The sequence below is a fragment of the Neodiprion pinetum genome, chromosome 6 (assembly GCF_021155775.2).
Source record: "Neodiprion pinetum isolate iyNeoPine1 chromosome 6, iyNeoPine1.2, whole genome shotgun sequence".
In the NCBI taxonomy this organism is placed as follows: domain Eukaryota; kingdom Metazoa; phylum Arthropoda; class Insecta; order Hymenoptera; family Diprionidae; genus Neodiprion; species Neodiprion pinetum.
In genome coordinates, this window is record NC_060237.1 from 6,242,062 (window position 1) to 6,259,541 (window position 17,480).

Below are 17,480 nucleotides of genomic sequence, written 5' to 3' on the forward strand. Positions count from 1 at the left end.
TGGAATCTGAGGAGTTCCATAGAAATATGGTGTCATTTTCTGTGCTGTCGATTCCGTAACACTAAGTGGTTACGATACTTCTCAACGCTGAGTATTTGATAGTGACAACTTTACGGTGATAGATGGTCAGAAGTTGGGGAGGGGGTGTCAAAAATGCGAGAAACGAAAAAGTCGACCGGGCGAAATCCGCAAAGTCAAATTACCGAAAGTTAAAAACGTAGAAAGACCTTAAATACGAAAAGTTGTACTGTATACATGAGTATACACAAATTCATACTGAAAATTTTTCCTGAGAATGGGTAAGATTTCCAAAGTAAAGCTCCAAAACTGCAGAATGACGATTTCCCAACATTTCAAATTACCGACAGTTCGAACTTTCTGCGGAGATGATTTGTACCTTTGAACGAAGTTGGCATTCGTAATTACAGCTGCTACGGCAATCACCGCATTTCCGATTGTTCTCATGCCTAAGATATGCAATCGCATGTGTGGTATCAAAAAAGAAAAAGAAAATAATTCAATGACTAACCAAACTAACAATAAACCAAAATTGAGTGAAGTAATACGTGACTTATGTGGTAAGAATCAAGTTCTTAATGCGTATTCATGTGCGACAAGTGTTTCAAACTTGCGGCGTTACGATCGTAATATTGAACTACTGATTTGCTTCTATGCTGCTTAAAATCCGCGTACGTTTTTATTGTCATATTTTTTATCAGACATTTAACTGTCAATTATTCCAATGGATTTATTTGAACAGTTTCGCAGCAGTTTTATCGGAAATTAAATATTAGAATATGCAGCCTACGCACGTTTAGGCAAACCGCTAATTTCTACGATTATCGATCAATCTTCATAGAATTTGACGCTTGACTTTCTGCTATCTATTTTTGTATACTCAAAGTCTTTCGGAATTCACTAGGCGCGGAATAATGTTCGGAACGGGATGTGACGAACTCGATAAATCAAGATAAATCTCGGATTGGAGAACGTGCATTAATCGTTGTTACGCGTTCCGTTTCTGATGATTCAATGACTTCTACAATTCATTTCCATACTGGTGTGTGAAAGCTATGCGTATTATACATTTTGGTTTTTCGTTCTTCCACTCGCTTCAACTTCGCTAACAATACTGAGAATGTATGATTACCGTATCAGCAGAACACTGGTACCGATGTTCGTATTTTGAACCGCTTCGGACCGCTGAATTTATTAATTTATCCTCATGGTCATTCAAGATAATGGTTTGATGATACGGGATGTTACGTTGGATAATTGATAATTGGGCAGCACGAAGCGACATGATCGAGAAATTGAATACTTCATTGTCAGTTACGACGCTTCGGTGAAAGCTGATTTCGTAACAAGTTCCGAGCTCCAAGAAATTAACGAATATAAACTTAACGGTAACAAAGTGCCAGAGCAGCTATAGCTTGTGCAATAGACAGCGTTGATGAATTGAATTTTAGTAAGTCAGGTATTGTTGCATACGGTTCGAGACGTTGTTCCATGAAGATGATCTGCTTTCACGGGGGGTTCCACCTCTGTTTTCGGACTACCAATCGAAGACATATGTAATCGTGATAGTCGCGCTCGTCACTCGTCATTAGTAACCGCTACGACGAATAATGCTTTTTCACTACCGAAGGTTCTGCACCGAGTGAAAATATTATACAGACACAATCGGACCACTTATTCAATTAAAACACTCTTAGCCTCTCGATGTCAACTGATTTATTTCAACAGCGATCTTCCCCGATATCACGCCACGTCACGACACAAGATGTTTGAAAGATGATGATCGAGTTTAAAGCGTCTCTAGGTAAAGCACAACAACCACCAGCTCGTTGTTACACCACTCATTACGCAATTCGTGGAAACTCTAGTTTTCTTTCGCCGTTCCGCGTTCCGTCTTCTTCGCAACTCGGTGACCGCGATAATTCTCACGTCGAGTGCGTAGTATCCGAATAATTCGCACCTGCTTTCAAATCCCATCAGTTTTTCTAAATTTCGCGACGTGTCGCCGTTTCCCTCACTCCGAGAATCCGTCTGCCACTGTTACGCTCCTGCGGTGATTGCACCGGACAAACTGTGAATCGGATGCCCAAAAGCCATGCGCGAAGCCCACTCTCATGCTCGATCACCTGGATCATGAAAACTTGATCAGTGACCGTTCGTCATCCTTATCTTATTTCCCCTCGTATTGTTTGAGATGAATCGATACTGATTTTATCACATTTCTTCGTCGACTTTAACCACCTGGAGCTTGTGACATCCACGTTTTTTATATGGGTTTACGGTGTGTCTCCGGCACTGCGTACGCTGAGTGCAACTTGCATTATTTCCTTTCACCGTGCACGTTGCAACTAGACATTATACGGAGGTTATGGCTGATTGCACATATACGTGTACATAATTGTTGCGCAATCGAACCGCCTTACATGTTTCATGACCCCTTTCATTTCAAGACGTTTCCACAATTGCGAGCAGAAACTGGAGAGCGAGTAAGGGATGAAACAGAAAAAAGTCGAGTTGACTGTAGTTCGTCGACCGGGTACATGCAAATGACGACGTATTTTTAGGAAGAACCGTTATTAACACCCGTAATTCTGTCTCATGTATAAATAAACGATGTAATGTCAAATACGCAATATCAGGCGCCAACGTTTAAGTTTATCGCGCTGTGAGTACTTTTTTAACCGTAAACTCGAGGTATTTAAATTGCTGGTGGTTGATAAATTAGTTCACCGAATTAGGTTATACAAAGTTGGAGAGCTTGCGAAATTATTTTACCGCGTTATCATTCGGTGGCTGGACGCAAACTAGGAACTGGGAACTGGGAACATTTCTTACTCTTCTTGAAATTCGATCTGGCCAGCGGAACAATCGTTGGACTCTGCAGTGCATCAGAGGTGTTTTATAGGTATCAGTTCAGAAATCGGACGTACGATTGGCAATTGACCTAACGCATGCACTGTAAACTGAGAAGTGAAGATAATTATATACTTATAGAAAATTCAGTCAGATTTCGTGACAACAATGTAAACTATGAAACTTGTGCTATATTTAAACATTCGGACTCTCGATATCACTTTTCTCATTGTTAGTGTAGAAATCAACTCTATTGCTTTTCCAAATAAACCCGTAATTAGTACCGCATGGTCGAACGGTGTCTAAATCGAACAGCGTTCAAAGTTTAGATGAGATTATCTTACGCATTTTCTAGACTTTCCTTCACGTCATTACGTATACGTTACTGCGTTTAACCGCTCTGTTCTCATTAGTTTAACATATACATATTTTCGTCTGCGTATGTTGATTACTATGATTGTTTTATGTTGTTTATGCACTTTATCAACGCTATCAACTGGAACTTCCTGTTTTTTTTAGTAAACCGCACGTGTACCGAACGCCTTAGAACAAGCAACCAACTTTACACAGCGGTAAGTTACATCGCCGTCATGAAAAGGAAAAGTGGAGATGGTGCAAATTTTGTAAACTATTTTGCAGTCTTGATCGATAGTCGAGTTTATACAAACTCATTTTGCACATGGTTATGCAGTATGTAAATCAGGCGTTTGATCTGTTGCTTTTAATTAGGATTCAATTAACCTACGTAAATATTCATCATCTGCGGTGTAATAATAATTCGAACTGAAAACTAACATCGAGTATCGCTGTATTTACCGATATATTTCCCGGTATAAATTTCATCTGATGTTACGTATCGATGTTGAGAAAATCGAGAGTGGTTCTGTTTGCGCAAGATTTTTTTTTTTCTCGAACTGCCGTATAAACCTTACGGCATCCAAAGAATCTTATAGAATACCTGTATATAAATTTTTGAAAGTATTTGAATTACGTATCATTGAACGATGTTTGAATATTTTTACTGTATAACGCGCGAAAATAACGGTCCCGTCGAAGATACCTCTGTGTACCAAATTTCCGATTCGATTATTGACCAGGAAAACCCAGGAAACCTGAGATCCTCCGAACGGAAGTCTACGCAAAAGGTGCTCGCGGATTAGACACTCATTGGATATTCATAGTCGGATTGTTCGTATATGTATTCTTTGAAAATGCATGGTGACGTCAGATGTGTAGAAACGATTCTCAGCGAGAAGGAGTGGGGCCTGTTTTACGAGATTGGAGGTTGACACAGTGTTGTGGCGAGCGCCTTCACGAAGCTAGTGAACGGTCGACCCTAGAATGGGAAAGTAATCACTGGAACTTGCGCACGTTTCGTTAAAGATAAGTGTCCGGCAAACGTCTACCTGGTAGTCGATTAATGTCGGTCGGCTGGTTACGATCCAACTTTTACCTCGATGTCGAGATCGGACTGAACGCGCACCCGCCCAACGGAACAATATGGATCGCTTGACATTCGTCCAGGTGTTGGTCTTCGCGATCTTCGGCCTACAGCAAGGTAACGTCAATGACTAAGTGCGCGGCTTTCGTACGGTTTTCTCGTTACTCGTTAACTGTCGTTTCGTCAGGCTGCCGATCACGTGACGGAATGTTGTTCAGGTGTCGTGCCCCTCCGAACCAATGAGTATGATCTCACCTGCGCGATCGTGGTTTCCGATTGGCTACGCGCCTCTTCGTTCACTCGCGAACTTACCTTCGATATTCGTGTCAAGTCGAAACGCTGAACGCATCATTGTTCGCATTACTCATACCCGCAATCACGCGGAATATACATTTTTTCTCTTCTTCTTCCTTATTTGCACCTTAGTTTTTCTTTCAAGTGCACCGATGTCTATGCTTACCTGTTAGATCTTACTTTTACTACTTCTCGAATCCTCAAGCCGTTTGGCATCGCTTCGGTTTGTTTCATCGTTGTTTGTTGTAACGTGATACCGACTTTTGCAGCATTCCATCATATTTTTCAATGTTTATCTCACTGTCGTTCGGAGAATTGTTACGCGCTTGCGAGATTTGGTATTGTCGCAATTATTTACGAGCGTATTACTTACTGCACAATGTCAAGATTCATTACGCAGTTTATCTTACTCGTTAAACCGCAGATTAGAAGAAAAAACCCAGGTCGGATTGCATATTTACATCACATTTCTGAACTCGGCCGAGGTAACCTTTTTACTCTACTTGGATTGATCGACATACCGGGCTGATATTTATACAGGGTGATTTTTCTCCGGCTCCGAATGAGGGAGGGACTTATCACTACCGATATCCCGTCTCTTGCTTCATCACGCTGTTGTGAAAATCTAGCTCTTACGTTAAGCCGTCGATACTTAGCCTAGTCGAGTGAGGTACTGCTGACATTCGAATAGAAACAATCTGCATAATAGGACCTCGAATTTCAGTCCCTCCCTCATTCGGAGCCGGAGAAAAATCACCCTGTATAAATACATATGTGAGCGATCGATGCTGCTGTCTTATTACTTGTTGGTCAAATGATGATACGTTGCCAATCTAGCCTTTTTCACCTTTCCAATAATTGAGCTCTGAACGCAATTGGTTTTATAGATTATACTTACGCGTAGTTTTATTACTCCCGTAGCTTGTTCATATTTTTTCTTCTCCTTCAATTTGACACAAATGATACAACGAGATATAGTTTCCGTTCCAACCCAGATAAGCGTTCTCTGGTCTCTCACAACAGTTTATAGTGAGCAATTTGTTTTCAAGGCGTTCTAAGTTTCCTCTCCGTTTTAATCACTCGCACGTTATACGATGTTTTCCCTCTTATCGTCGGAATTAGTTGGCGGATGATTTTCGTTTCGTTCTTGTTCGTTTCTCATAAAATCACTCCAAATATTGTTGAAACAACGGCGCGGGTGACTCAACTCTGATGGTATGACCTGTTGGTTGATTTTATTCAAATCTATAACCAACATTCGTGCAGTATGTAACAATATGTTGATTGATTACTTGCGACAGAGCCTAGAACAGAGCCACGCTGTGACTTATTGAATTGGAATTATCTTCACTCTGATAAGTGTCTGAATGTTTTTGTTTTCTTTTTCTCTTTTCTTTCCGAATGTCCTACAATCAAGAAAGTACAGCCTGCCGGATGTAACCAAGCGAATATCTCACTCCCTCTTCCTTTCAGTGATCAGCGGGCGAGGATACCGCGCCCTTATCAGCTACCGTTCGTGCGTTTGACTCTTGAAAATCTTTCTCTACCGGAAAATATTTAAATTTAACTACACCACTGCAGGAGCCCAGATTATTTTCCGGATGTTTTGCTTGGACGGTGAAAAAACAGATCTTAATCTTTTCCCTCCGACCTGTTCTTGTCGATTCTTTGAACGATGCTGTAACCGTAATTCGATGAAACTCGAAAACACTGCAATGATTGCAGCACGATGAATGAAGAAGAAAGCTGTTTGCGTGAACTAAATTTCTCGAAAATTCACCATTTCAAGATGTTTCCGTTTCAGAAGAAACTTAATCACGTGAAACTGCTAAAAGATTTACAGAATGTGGTTTCGTCTGGTTAGGAAAATATTGATATTCAATTTTTTTACCAGCTTGCGAAGTTACGAATTATGGATCGAGCCGCGCAATGAATACGAGTGAAATTTTCAACTTCGTTTTCTTATATTTTTCGGCTCCTCTCACCGCTTTCCTATTTTTCACTGCAGCCAAAAGTCGGAACCAATGTTTTATTTTCTCGTTGCGGCAAAAAATAATCTTTACTGATTGTGAGGAAAGACCGAGGTCCGCGGAAACTTGTGCCGCAGACTGATCATTGTTGGCACTTGCGATACCTACAATACGTTGTCAGACGAATAAAGTGCATGGAAATTATGTAAAATTCGGAAAAAATGACTTGTGCTGAATACAGCTTCTTTGGTTTCGCCAGCTGTTTTGCTTTGTAAAATGCTTGGTACTGCGCAGCCTACGTAGGCATAGAAATACTCTACATGTTTGATACTGCGAGCATAATTATCGCTGGTGGAAGAAAGAGAGAGACGAACGTTGTACTTCCTGTGTGGTAGCACGCTTTACCCTGTTTTGTGATTACGTACTTTCCAGGATTCAAACGCAAACCGAACGTATCCGCAGGACGTGGGAATAAGAGTGTTTCTCAGAATAAAATGTTTTCATCTTTCATGGTCTGGCTCTTACTTACCGTGGATGTTAAAGTCTCTTTTATGAATCTGAATACACGTAGTCGATGCGTTGTAATTCTTTAGATGCGCGGAATGCGATAAGCCATCATCTCGAATGTGTCGAGGTTAACAGGCACGCCCTATTGTATGTAAGATAGGAAAGAATCGAAGAAACTTAGACTTGTGTCAGGTACTTGAAGATACAAATCAAACTCAAAAGAGAAGGCCAAGAACCTGATCTGTAGAAGGGAACTGCCAGTACCTCGCGTGAAAATTTCTAGAATGACGACCCGAAGGCGTGGATAACTACGCAGGTTACATATTATAGTGTAGGGTATATTTTCATAGCGAAATTTCGACGGGATTTGCATCGCAATTGTCAAGTATAATTGAGGGGGATTGAATCATCGATTATTTGAATGCGAAGTATCGAATGTATCGACCAGTGGCATAATTGAGCAGCGTGTAACGTATATAACGAATAATCATACCAAGTTTCTTTGGCAGGTGTCACGGCATGGAAACCGACAATGATTCCTGAAACGGAGGAGCTTTTTATCCCAGAAGGAGACGAACTGAGAATATCATGTCGGGATGACCACCCTATTCACTTCTCGACTATGAATCTTTCGGGAAACGTACGTATCGGTTTTTATACTCGAACTCATCGTCAGTTACGCTCACAATTCGTTGGCGGCACGACGAGATCTCGAATAACATTCGATACTGTCAACTTTGAATTTACAGAAATATCATACCAGCATCGATAAAGCTTCCGGCGAACACACTTTCGTTATTCATCATGCATACGCGAACGATACAGGATGGTACGCTTGTGCAAGGGAAGGTGTCGAGATCAGGAATAACGAGCAAACCATCGATCATCCCGACGAGGAGATCTCTTGGATTTACGTTTACGTAGAATGTATGTAATGAAAAACACTTGTTCACTTACGGAGCAGAACTTTTGCCGACAAATCTGACAAGTGTTGCGAGTGACGGCCGTTAGAATATAATAAGCTCTTATGCCATGTACGTCGCATCCTGAAAGGGTTGAAGTTATTCTGTGACTTGGTGGAAGTTGACTGTCCGCAACATCATTTTACTCGGTGAACTCGTATTAAAATGAAGGAATTGAAAGAGAAATTCATCACGTGCTGTTGATAAACGCTTGTAGGAAGAGTTTGGAGAAGTGTGTACGCCTATTTTTAAAATGTATTTCTGTTCATCTATAATTTTAGCTACGGAACCGTTTGCCCTCGCGCCTACTTTTCAGTCGGTATGGATGGGAGTGGGAACAACAGGAGTCATTCCATGTCGGCCGACGTCACCGAGCTATCAAGTGGAACTCCACATGAAGTTCGGTGTAAGTGATTGTCTATATGAAGTGAAAAATTAACGAGATTGTTCCGCACGGAAGAAGAAGAAAGTCGATTGAATCGGTATCGTAGAATGCGACAGACGGGAGAACGCAGAGTGACGAGTATCCGTGAAATTTATGATCATCTTCCTACCTACGTAAATTAATGTTAAAGATACTAAATACTTGACCGCTATTCACAGGGTTCAGAGCTACTCGAAAACCCCGAATTCGACCCAAAAATTGGATTCATCCTGAGAAATATTTCACTGGCGCAGACAGACGAAGTCTATGAGTGTAAAATCCATGGCAAAAATAACCCGGACAACGAACCATCGTATACTTTACTCGTGACAGGTGAGTTTTAAAAATTTTTCAAGCTTATAATCCACCCAATTATGTATTCCTAGTGGATTTCCCGAGTGACTTCCATTCTTTGCATCCAATACCTCTACAAATGTTCCTCTAACTCACCATGTTCGGTCGAGTTCGGTTCGAAATTACTGAGGATTTGTTTTTTCTCCTTCCCACAAGGAGTGTCGAAAGAATTGCCAAAGCCGAAAATCGACGAAGCTGCGTTGCATCACGTTGTGTGGGGTAGAAATCAGACTTTGACGTGCTCAGTTGTTATGATCAAGGGTGACATATTTCTTCTGTCATGGAAAGCTCCTTCTTCGGTCCCGGTGAGTTTTAGCAGCAATTATACTCAGGTCGCAAAACATTGTTGTCTGTTCTGATTTTCATGACGAATCGTCCGAAACTTATAAATATTATGTTCTTTTCTCGAACTTGTGATATACTACGCCTGACAATATCCAATTCTCAGGTGGGTAAATATCGGCGATTTTCATCTTTGTTTCTTAACTCCTGCAACATTAGTTCATCTCTAGCATGTTTTTAATTACCGCGATGGCGTGAATACGGTGGAAAATAATATTTCAGGAAGACAGACTCATTCCCGACGAAGCAACGGAAGTTGGGATAAATAACGTGACTCACACCGTCTTCCTCACAATCGTGAACGTTCAGGAACATGACGGTGGTGAATATATTTGCACCTTGGAGGATGTTTCGAATAACGTAGTATCCGAAACAACACACCTTAGAATTTGGGGTGAGCACAAGTACCGTTACGTTCTATTTTAATTCAGTCTCTATTCTCTTTTGACCTTTCAGATACGAGGATTTTCATAATAACTTGATCAATCGATCCATTTAAAATTTCCCTAGATCCAAATTACGTGTACCTTAATGTGAGCCTGGATGATGATAAGAGCGCTTCGTTGCAATTACGCGAAGGAGGGGCTGCTCGTTGGAAGATAACTGTCGACAGTTATCCAGAAAACGTTACTTGGACATGGTGAGTTGCGTCTCATCGTCAGAACGACGTTTACTTGGTAGTGTACTCACGTTTCGACGATGCTTAAAATGGTTTTTTTTTTTTTATTTCGAGATTAAAAATGTAGGTGTATGGTAATTTGAGAAAAAGAAGAAAATAGGAAAGAGACTGTGAGTACTTATTTTTACGAGAAATTCATTTTTGCTGACCAATATCTTTATGAAATGATTGTTTCGATCAAGCGAATTATCAGTTGGTCATCCAGGCAACTACGTCTGCAATCTTTTGAGTACAATTTTCGCACCTCCGATTTTCTCGCAAAAGAATAGCACCCACCATAAGCGACGAAACCCGAACAAAACACTTGAGCCTTCCTTCAACGCAAAATACACCGCCATTGCATTGATAAATACATGTTTACTGTCGATACAGGTTCAAAGGTAATTCTGCCGATCCAATTAAAGACGTCACATCGGTCGAAAAAAGCAAATACTCTCACATCCAATATGGACAAGTGCACGTCTTCAAAATAGCTCGCCTGAGTGTACGCGATACGAGCAATTACACAATTAGAGTAGCCACCCGAAATAACATGACCGATGTCGTCCTTCATTTGAATGTCGAAGGTGAGATATTTCGGCGAATACTCCGTATTTTTCGAATTCCACAGTCGTCAACAATAATTCGTGGTAATTTACAGCACAGCCAATTGCTCACATCGAGAACACCTTGTCATACTTCATGCCTGGCCAGTCTGCCTACATCAGTTGCAAAATTCTAGCCAATCCAGAAGCTAATGTGACATGGATGTATCGGGAATACCCAAAGTTTCCCAGCAAAAGCGACTCAAAATCCATAATTTTATCGGCATGTACCATTTAATTTTACCCGATCAATTCTGTTTGTGTAGGTTGTCGTTGCACGTTAACATGTATAACGTGAGTTTCTTGATTGTAAGATTGATAATAGTTTCTTCAACCAGGACGTCGCGCCCAGTGCTGCGAACGGCGAGCCGTTTACTATGTTTTCGCACGTGTCGGCAAAGATCAACGAGACCGGTGATCTGACGTGTAAAAGTTGTAACGCAATTAATTGTACGGAGGTTACCGAACTAATTTATGTTTCCGGTACGTTCGTTCCCTCGTTTGTTTATCTCTGAGATTATTTCCACTCTCGTGAAAATAGATTTTTCACTAACGGATCGTATTTTCCGTTCTATGATTTTGGTAGACGTGGCTTCGTCTTTTGATATATTGCATCCGAAATCGGTCGTGGAAGGTGACAACATCAGTCTTACATGTGGAGCTTCGGTTTATAACTACAGCGATAGCATCAGATGGGACGTCACCGATTCCAAGAATGGTAGGTTTCCCGAGATTCTTTCGAATTGTTATCGAAATCTCCACGTGCGAGTACTCGAAATTCACACTCAGAGATGTTACCGAATCGGCTTCGTTGCAATATATTTATCAAATTTCTTCCAGGAAGGATATCGGTTGTGACTGAAACTACAAAGTTCACCTATCAAGCGATACTTAAAATACGTGACGTACAGAAATCCGACTCGGGAAATTATACTTGCCACGCATTTGATCTGGGTAATAACAACGAGGAACCGATGACCTACTCCTTGACCGTGAAAGGTACGTACGGCTTATACTCGTTCTCAGATTGAAAGGATGTTCGAAGTATCAGGACATTCGTTCACCCGGCGTGTCATTCGTGTTTCAGATGCGTACGCACCGTCCATTTATAAGACGAATCTGAATAATTCTCAGATAGTGAAAGAGAAAAAGGATAATATGCGTCTAACGTGTCACGCCGATGGAATGCCAGAACCAAGTGTAACCTGGTTAAAGGTAAAATTTCACAAACTTCCTATACCAACCTCCTTTCCGTATAGTACGTTTAGAAACGGTTTTTCGCGTCGAGTGATCAGAGAGTGTTAACACCGGAATAAATGACTATGACGCTCGATCAACAGAATGCGATTAGTTTTTCTAGTTTGGTTAGAAAACCTCGTAATTGTTTTGTTGAACTTCGTAGGATGGTCATCCGCTAAAAAAGGGTCAGCAGTACGAAATTTCATCAGACAATTCCACGCTTCGTATACGGTACTTTTTGGATGAAGACAGCGGGCATTACGCGTGTCGAGCAGAGAACCGTATCCGATTCGTCGAGAAATACGTGGACATCGTAGTCGAAGGTGGATCTTGTGCAACGATGACACGACGTTTTATCACTGACAATAAGATTAACGTTCTCCTTGCATAAATGTCTTCTGGACAACGTGTAGAACTAACCACTCTATACCATTTTCAGGTAACGGAAGCAACCTAATTTGGATCGGTTTAATTTGCTTCCTTATCGTAGTTATCATCGTTGTCATCACTTACATGGGATACAGAGTACACCGTGAAAGGGTAAGTGTGAACCTTTGATTACCAACGGGTAGCGGAATACGATATTGTTCATTGAGATTTCTTACAGCTGATGAAGAAAGAGTTGCTCGAGGCTGGCTTGACGCATTTCGAAGAAGGTGCCGTCGAGTGTTTGAATCCCGATCTGACGATCGATGACCAAGCCGAGCTATTACCCTACGATAAGAAATGGGAATTTCCGCGGGAAAATTTGAAACTCGGTACGTTGCAGTGCTCTCCGACAGTAAGGTTCGGCGAATGTGTCGTTCAACAGCCGACAGGCGTCGGTCGATTGATGTTTGCAATATCTCGTAACTGTATATCGTGTCAGGTAAACAACTGGGAAGCGGTGCATTCGGTGTAGTGATGAAAGCTGAGGCACGGGGCATTTGCGTCGATGGCGAGGATACCACTGTCGCGGTGAAAATGGTTCGAAGATCGGCGGAACCGAGTTACATGAAAGCTCTCTCCAGCGAACTCAAGATCATGATTCACCTCGGTCGACACTTGAACGTCGTCAATCTGCTCGGGGCTTGCACCAAGACCATCCTTACCAAGCGTAAGTTCTGCCTTTTTCATCGGCAACTTGGTCGTACGTGGTTCCCACCACGTTGACATAGCGGCAATCGGTGAAAGATCGTCAACCATTATTATTTTACTGTTTCCCAAAGGTGAGCTTTACGTCATCGTCGAATATTGCCGCTTTGGGAACTTGCACAACTATTTGCAGCGTCACCGAGCAAGTTTCATCGACCAAATTGATCCTGCTACGCAAAAAATTGATCCAAACATTGGTATGGAGCGTTTGACCCGAAGTGAAAGTATCGGAAGTCAGAATAGGTATGCAATACGTACCTAGCGTCGATAGACCTACATGCTTTTGTTAATGAACCATCGCCGTAGTTCTTGTGGTACTGGATTATCTCCCAAATTTCACTGAATGTTATCTGCTTCTCTCCGGTGCCTCGTGCGCTCACTGAAATATTTTTTCGACTCATGCGAACAAGTTATCTCCATTTGCAACGAAGCAACATGTATTTCATTCGGAAACGGACCCAAATGTTAGTTCCTGTATGGCTGTGATATGATTTTTTCCGCTCAACCTTATATTAACCACATCTAATACTTGAAAAAAATCGCGTCTCTCGAATGTACCTACTTCAATATTCCGTCCAACTTATCGAATATCAAACCCTATTATATGCTTACGTAGCTGAACTAAAACTGATCTGGTTCAACAAATTTCTATCAAGTAGTTCAATAGTTCGCAACGGTTACTCCGCATGTCGAGCGGAATATTTAATTCGATATGAAATCACAACTGCGTCGGTCCAAACGAACTTTTGACTCGACATTCCCCACTTCAGGGTTTATGCGATGCAAGCGTGGACGCAATCCTAATTCACTTATCGTAACGTAGTAGCTTACATTTACAATTTTAACAATAGTCTGATAACAATGGTAAAAGGTGCATGCAATCTGTTGGCTAACACGGTGTTGTTTTCCCCCGACCACACAGGATAAAGTACGCAGCGTTGTCCTTTTCCCGTAGCGTCAGTGTAAAGTCATCGGATAGCAATAGTGGCTCCGAACTAGTCGATTATCGTCAAGCGACAGAATTCGGAGACGTGAACATGGCGCCTGACGGTGGTGTCTTGAGCAACAATTCGGTACAACCTGGATGGAGATCGAATTATCGGGGTGATTACAAGGAACATAATTTGAAACCAATATCTACGCAAGATTTACTCTGCTGGGCCTGGCAGGTGTCACGTGGTATGGACTATCTAAGCAGTAGAAACGTGAGTGACACTCGTATCTCGTAAATTTCAGGTTTCATCGAGCCGTTGAACAGCCTCGCCCCAAAAAATTCCGACATTTTTTCAACCCATCGTGTTTCAGGTCTTACACGGCGATTTAGCAGCGAGGAATATACTGCTCGCCGACGATAATGTCGTAAAGATTTGCGACTTTGGCTTGGCCAAGAACATGTACAAGGACGACAATTACAAGAAGAAGGGAGACGGCCCCTTGCCGATAAAATGGATGGCGATTGAATCGATCAGAGACAGGATATTCTCGACTCAGTCGGATGTCTGGTCCTTCGGGATAGTCTTGTGGGAATTTTTCACTTTGGCACGTACTCCGTATCCCGGAATGGAGGCTGAAAAGCAGTATGACAGACTTATTGAAGGATACCGCATGGAGAAACCGGAACATGCTACTGACGAGATGTGAGCTAACAAAATAATCTATTCGCGTGGGAAGGTGATAATCCATACTTACATGTGCCGATAACAAACCTTCGATCGTTGCGGTCAATTTTCAGATACGCCTGTATCCAACAGTGTTGGAAGGCCAAACCCTCCCTGCGCCCCACGTTTCCAGAGCTTGTCGAAAAACTCGGTACTCTGTTGAACGAAAGTGTTAAAATGGTGAGTTGGCCGAGCGGGGAAAATCCGTTGGAGGAGAACCCTTCGAGATTCGTGAAATTCTGTATAACGGTAACTGGGGAATATTACTGTGACGATGCTTGTGCGTTTCAGGTTTATTTCGAGCTGAACACTCCGTACATGGACATGAACACTGTGAACTTGGCAAGCGGGCAAAACGATTATTTGACCATGATGTCGGCTCCGAGCCACGATTATCACAATTCGCCCGAGCCGTCGTGGGAGTCTCGCCCGGATTCAGCCTACCTGTCGATGAGTCCGCTGAACAAAAGCACCGAGCCTGAAATTTTCAGCCCCCGGCCGACGGTCTGCGAAACCCACTTCGACTTTTCTCCCCTTGATAAGACCACTCCGATAAATTCGGATTCGGAAGACTGCGTTGAGTCAGCGCCGATGCTCACCCCCGAAGAGCCCTACTTGAACCCCATAAACGTGCAACAGAGAAGGGCCGAATTCGTCAAGCAACACAAGGAAAAAAATCCCAGCACAACAAACTTGGACTACTGCAATGTCGCCAACAGCCAGCCGAACAATCAGATATCCAACTCGACGAACACGTCGGATCGGAATTTGAACAAATCAAACATACAGAACGTTTATGCGAATCAGGCGCCTCCGCCCATAATTACAGGGCATGACAATTACGTCAATATGCCCCAGCAAAAAAATGAACGAGCTAAGGATATGGTCGACAGTTTCAGTAACCCAAGCTATGTGACCATGTCGAAATTGGAACTACAAAACAGGCAAATTGTGTAACATGTTATTGGCCAATTTTCAAATACGTCGAGTGCCATAATGACTTTTTTTTTTTTACTATTGACGCAACGTTTGAAATTTAATTTGCCTAATCTGCCCATTAGTGTTCAGTCGTTCTGTTTTCATTTCTCCTCATCGTGTTATTGAACTTGAACAGTAATTGTAAATCATATTAGGAAATTTAAGCAAATTCTGATCATACGTCTTTCTTCCAACTTCATATCCGTTGTACATTATCCATTGATGTGAAAAATTGACGTCTACATTGCACTCTTATTTTCGTTAATAATACTAATACTAGCTGTTACGACATCGTAAAATATAATTTTTTAGACGCCTTTCGATCTGCTCGGAATATTTATACCAGTTTCCGAGATAGCAGATTATTTTTCTGATGAAAATTAATTGTAAGTACTTATATCCATACAGACTGTAGATTCTAAGATCCCGTGAGTGAAAAATTCTCAACCCAGTGAGTTGGGTAATTTTCACTATTGAATTAGAGTAAGTTCTCTTAATTATGATGTGATCTCAAATATTTGCGTCACCTGCATTTTCGTAGTACAGAGCAGGCGTTACAGTAACCTTAACAGTACTGAACAAAGGCGTTGCATTTCATAATTCTTTTCTACATTATGCTATTATCGATAATGCGGTTTGTTTTAAAGCCAACCAGATTGATCATCTCAATTTATTTATACATATCGAATGCCAAACACGATGACTCTCGATGTTACTCATCGATATTTTGTAGCCCATTGGTAATTTTTCAATTAAGTAACACGTCCCACGCTTGCGATATCTGTCAAGGTACAAAACCTTTTTATTTTGTTATGCTATTTTAACGAACAAGGGGAACACACGAACTTGGGATGACGAATTTTGATAAAATTTGCGCCGGTGAAACTAGATCGAATTTTTCATCAGACCCATATTTTTTTCATCCCATGGGTAGCGGTTTACGATAAATGACGTATGACTTGTTTTATGAAAAATTTGTCATTCGTCTTTTTATTGCTTTCAAGTACATTTTAATGAAATTAGTTTCTTCCAACAGTTAATTTATCGTATCGTTAAACTTGTCATTAAAAATAAATATACACAATCCGGGTGTCATGATCATCGTACGCGTCTACTTTTCCGTGCGCCATTCAGAAAACATAATTCGTTGACATTCGTGATGACATTTCTAGATTCGGTTAATTTTGCTGCGAACCAGGCGTATATTGCAGCATGTCTCGGGAAAGCGGAGCAGATAATGCACAGGGAACGGGGAGAAATACGTCTAGTTTCACTAATTCAAGTTTCATAAAGATCGGTCATTCCGGATGCGTGGTTTAATGTGTAGAAATGTGTGCGTGGTATTCACGTTGACAAGCACTTTGAATAATTTGTATCTGAATAATTTTAAGGAAAACCGTGATGATCGTTTTCAATGAATTCACGATGAATATTACTTATTGTTAGTAAATAGCTGAGGTACGTCCTGATAAAGAAGTAAATATGTATACATTTACCATATATTACGTTTTTTATAGACTTAGGCCAGTATCATGATAAAAATTTGAAATAAAGATCTTACGGAAGCCTTGCAAACGACAACTTGAACACACATTTAATTTACCCACGTAAATGTTTCACGAGACAGGACAGAGTAGCAATCGGGATCGGGGGAGAATTCGTCGCGGGGATAATGATACGATGTGACGTTGAGAGTGAAAAAGATTTTCCAAGTTATTATTGGTCTTTGTTCGCAGTATTGAGTTCGTCGTGTATTTAACATTAAAAATCATATCGTACAATCTTTTGTCCGAGTAGCGTCAGTCATGGGCGGAACTCGATTTACCACATGGTAAAAGAGCGCGAGTTCCTTGTCACGCTGTAAACAAATACTCGTTACATTATTCGCTAGGACATTATAACTTTTCTTCGCGATATTCTTCAACGTAGCACCATGCGGAAAAAAAAGAATACTGTGATTTGCGGTATTAAACGTTCGTCGAATATCTGCCACGGTTAAGCGGAAATTATGGAAACTTGATAAGAGGTACATGAGGGAGGGGA

The 17,480-nt window shown here is 41.4% G+C and overlaps 1 protein-coding gene across 2 annotated transcripts; it reads left to right on the top strand.

Moving 5' to 3' along the window:
* Positions 1-4,149: 4,149 nt before the first annotated feature.
* LOC124222263 (vascular endothelial growth factor receptor 1-like) lies at positions 4,150-17,018 on the top strand. Of its 2 annotated transcripts, none has more exons than XM_046633064.2 (23): positions 4,150-4,429; positions 7,593-7,723; positions 7,833-8,010; positions 8,327-8,451; positions 8,649-8,802; positions 8,980-9,128; positions 9,388-9,559; positions 9,676-9,805; positions 10,217-10,410; positions 10,485-10,651; positions 10,767-10,911; positions 11,015-11,146; positions 11,269-11,427; positions 11,516-11,643; positions 11,831-11,990; positions 12,107-12,207; positions 12,275-12,425; positions 12,536-12,763; positions 12,876-13,044; positions 13,724-14,006; positions 14,107-14,438; positions 14,534-14,639; positions 14,751-17,018. In XM_046633064.2, the coding sequence occupies exons 1-23, from the start codon at positions 4,372-4,374 to the stop codon at positions 15,414-15,416; spliced, it is 4,218 nt and encodes a 1,405-aa protein (XP_046489020.1). In that variant the 5' UTR covers positions 4,150-4,371; the 3' UTR covers positions 15,417-17,018. The 2 variants fall into 2 exon arrangements, with proteins under 2 accessions (XP_046489020.1, XP_046489021.1); XM_046633065.2 differs by having other exon boundaries at positions 13,757-14,006.
* Positions 17,019-17,480: the final 462 nt, after the last annotated feature.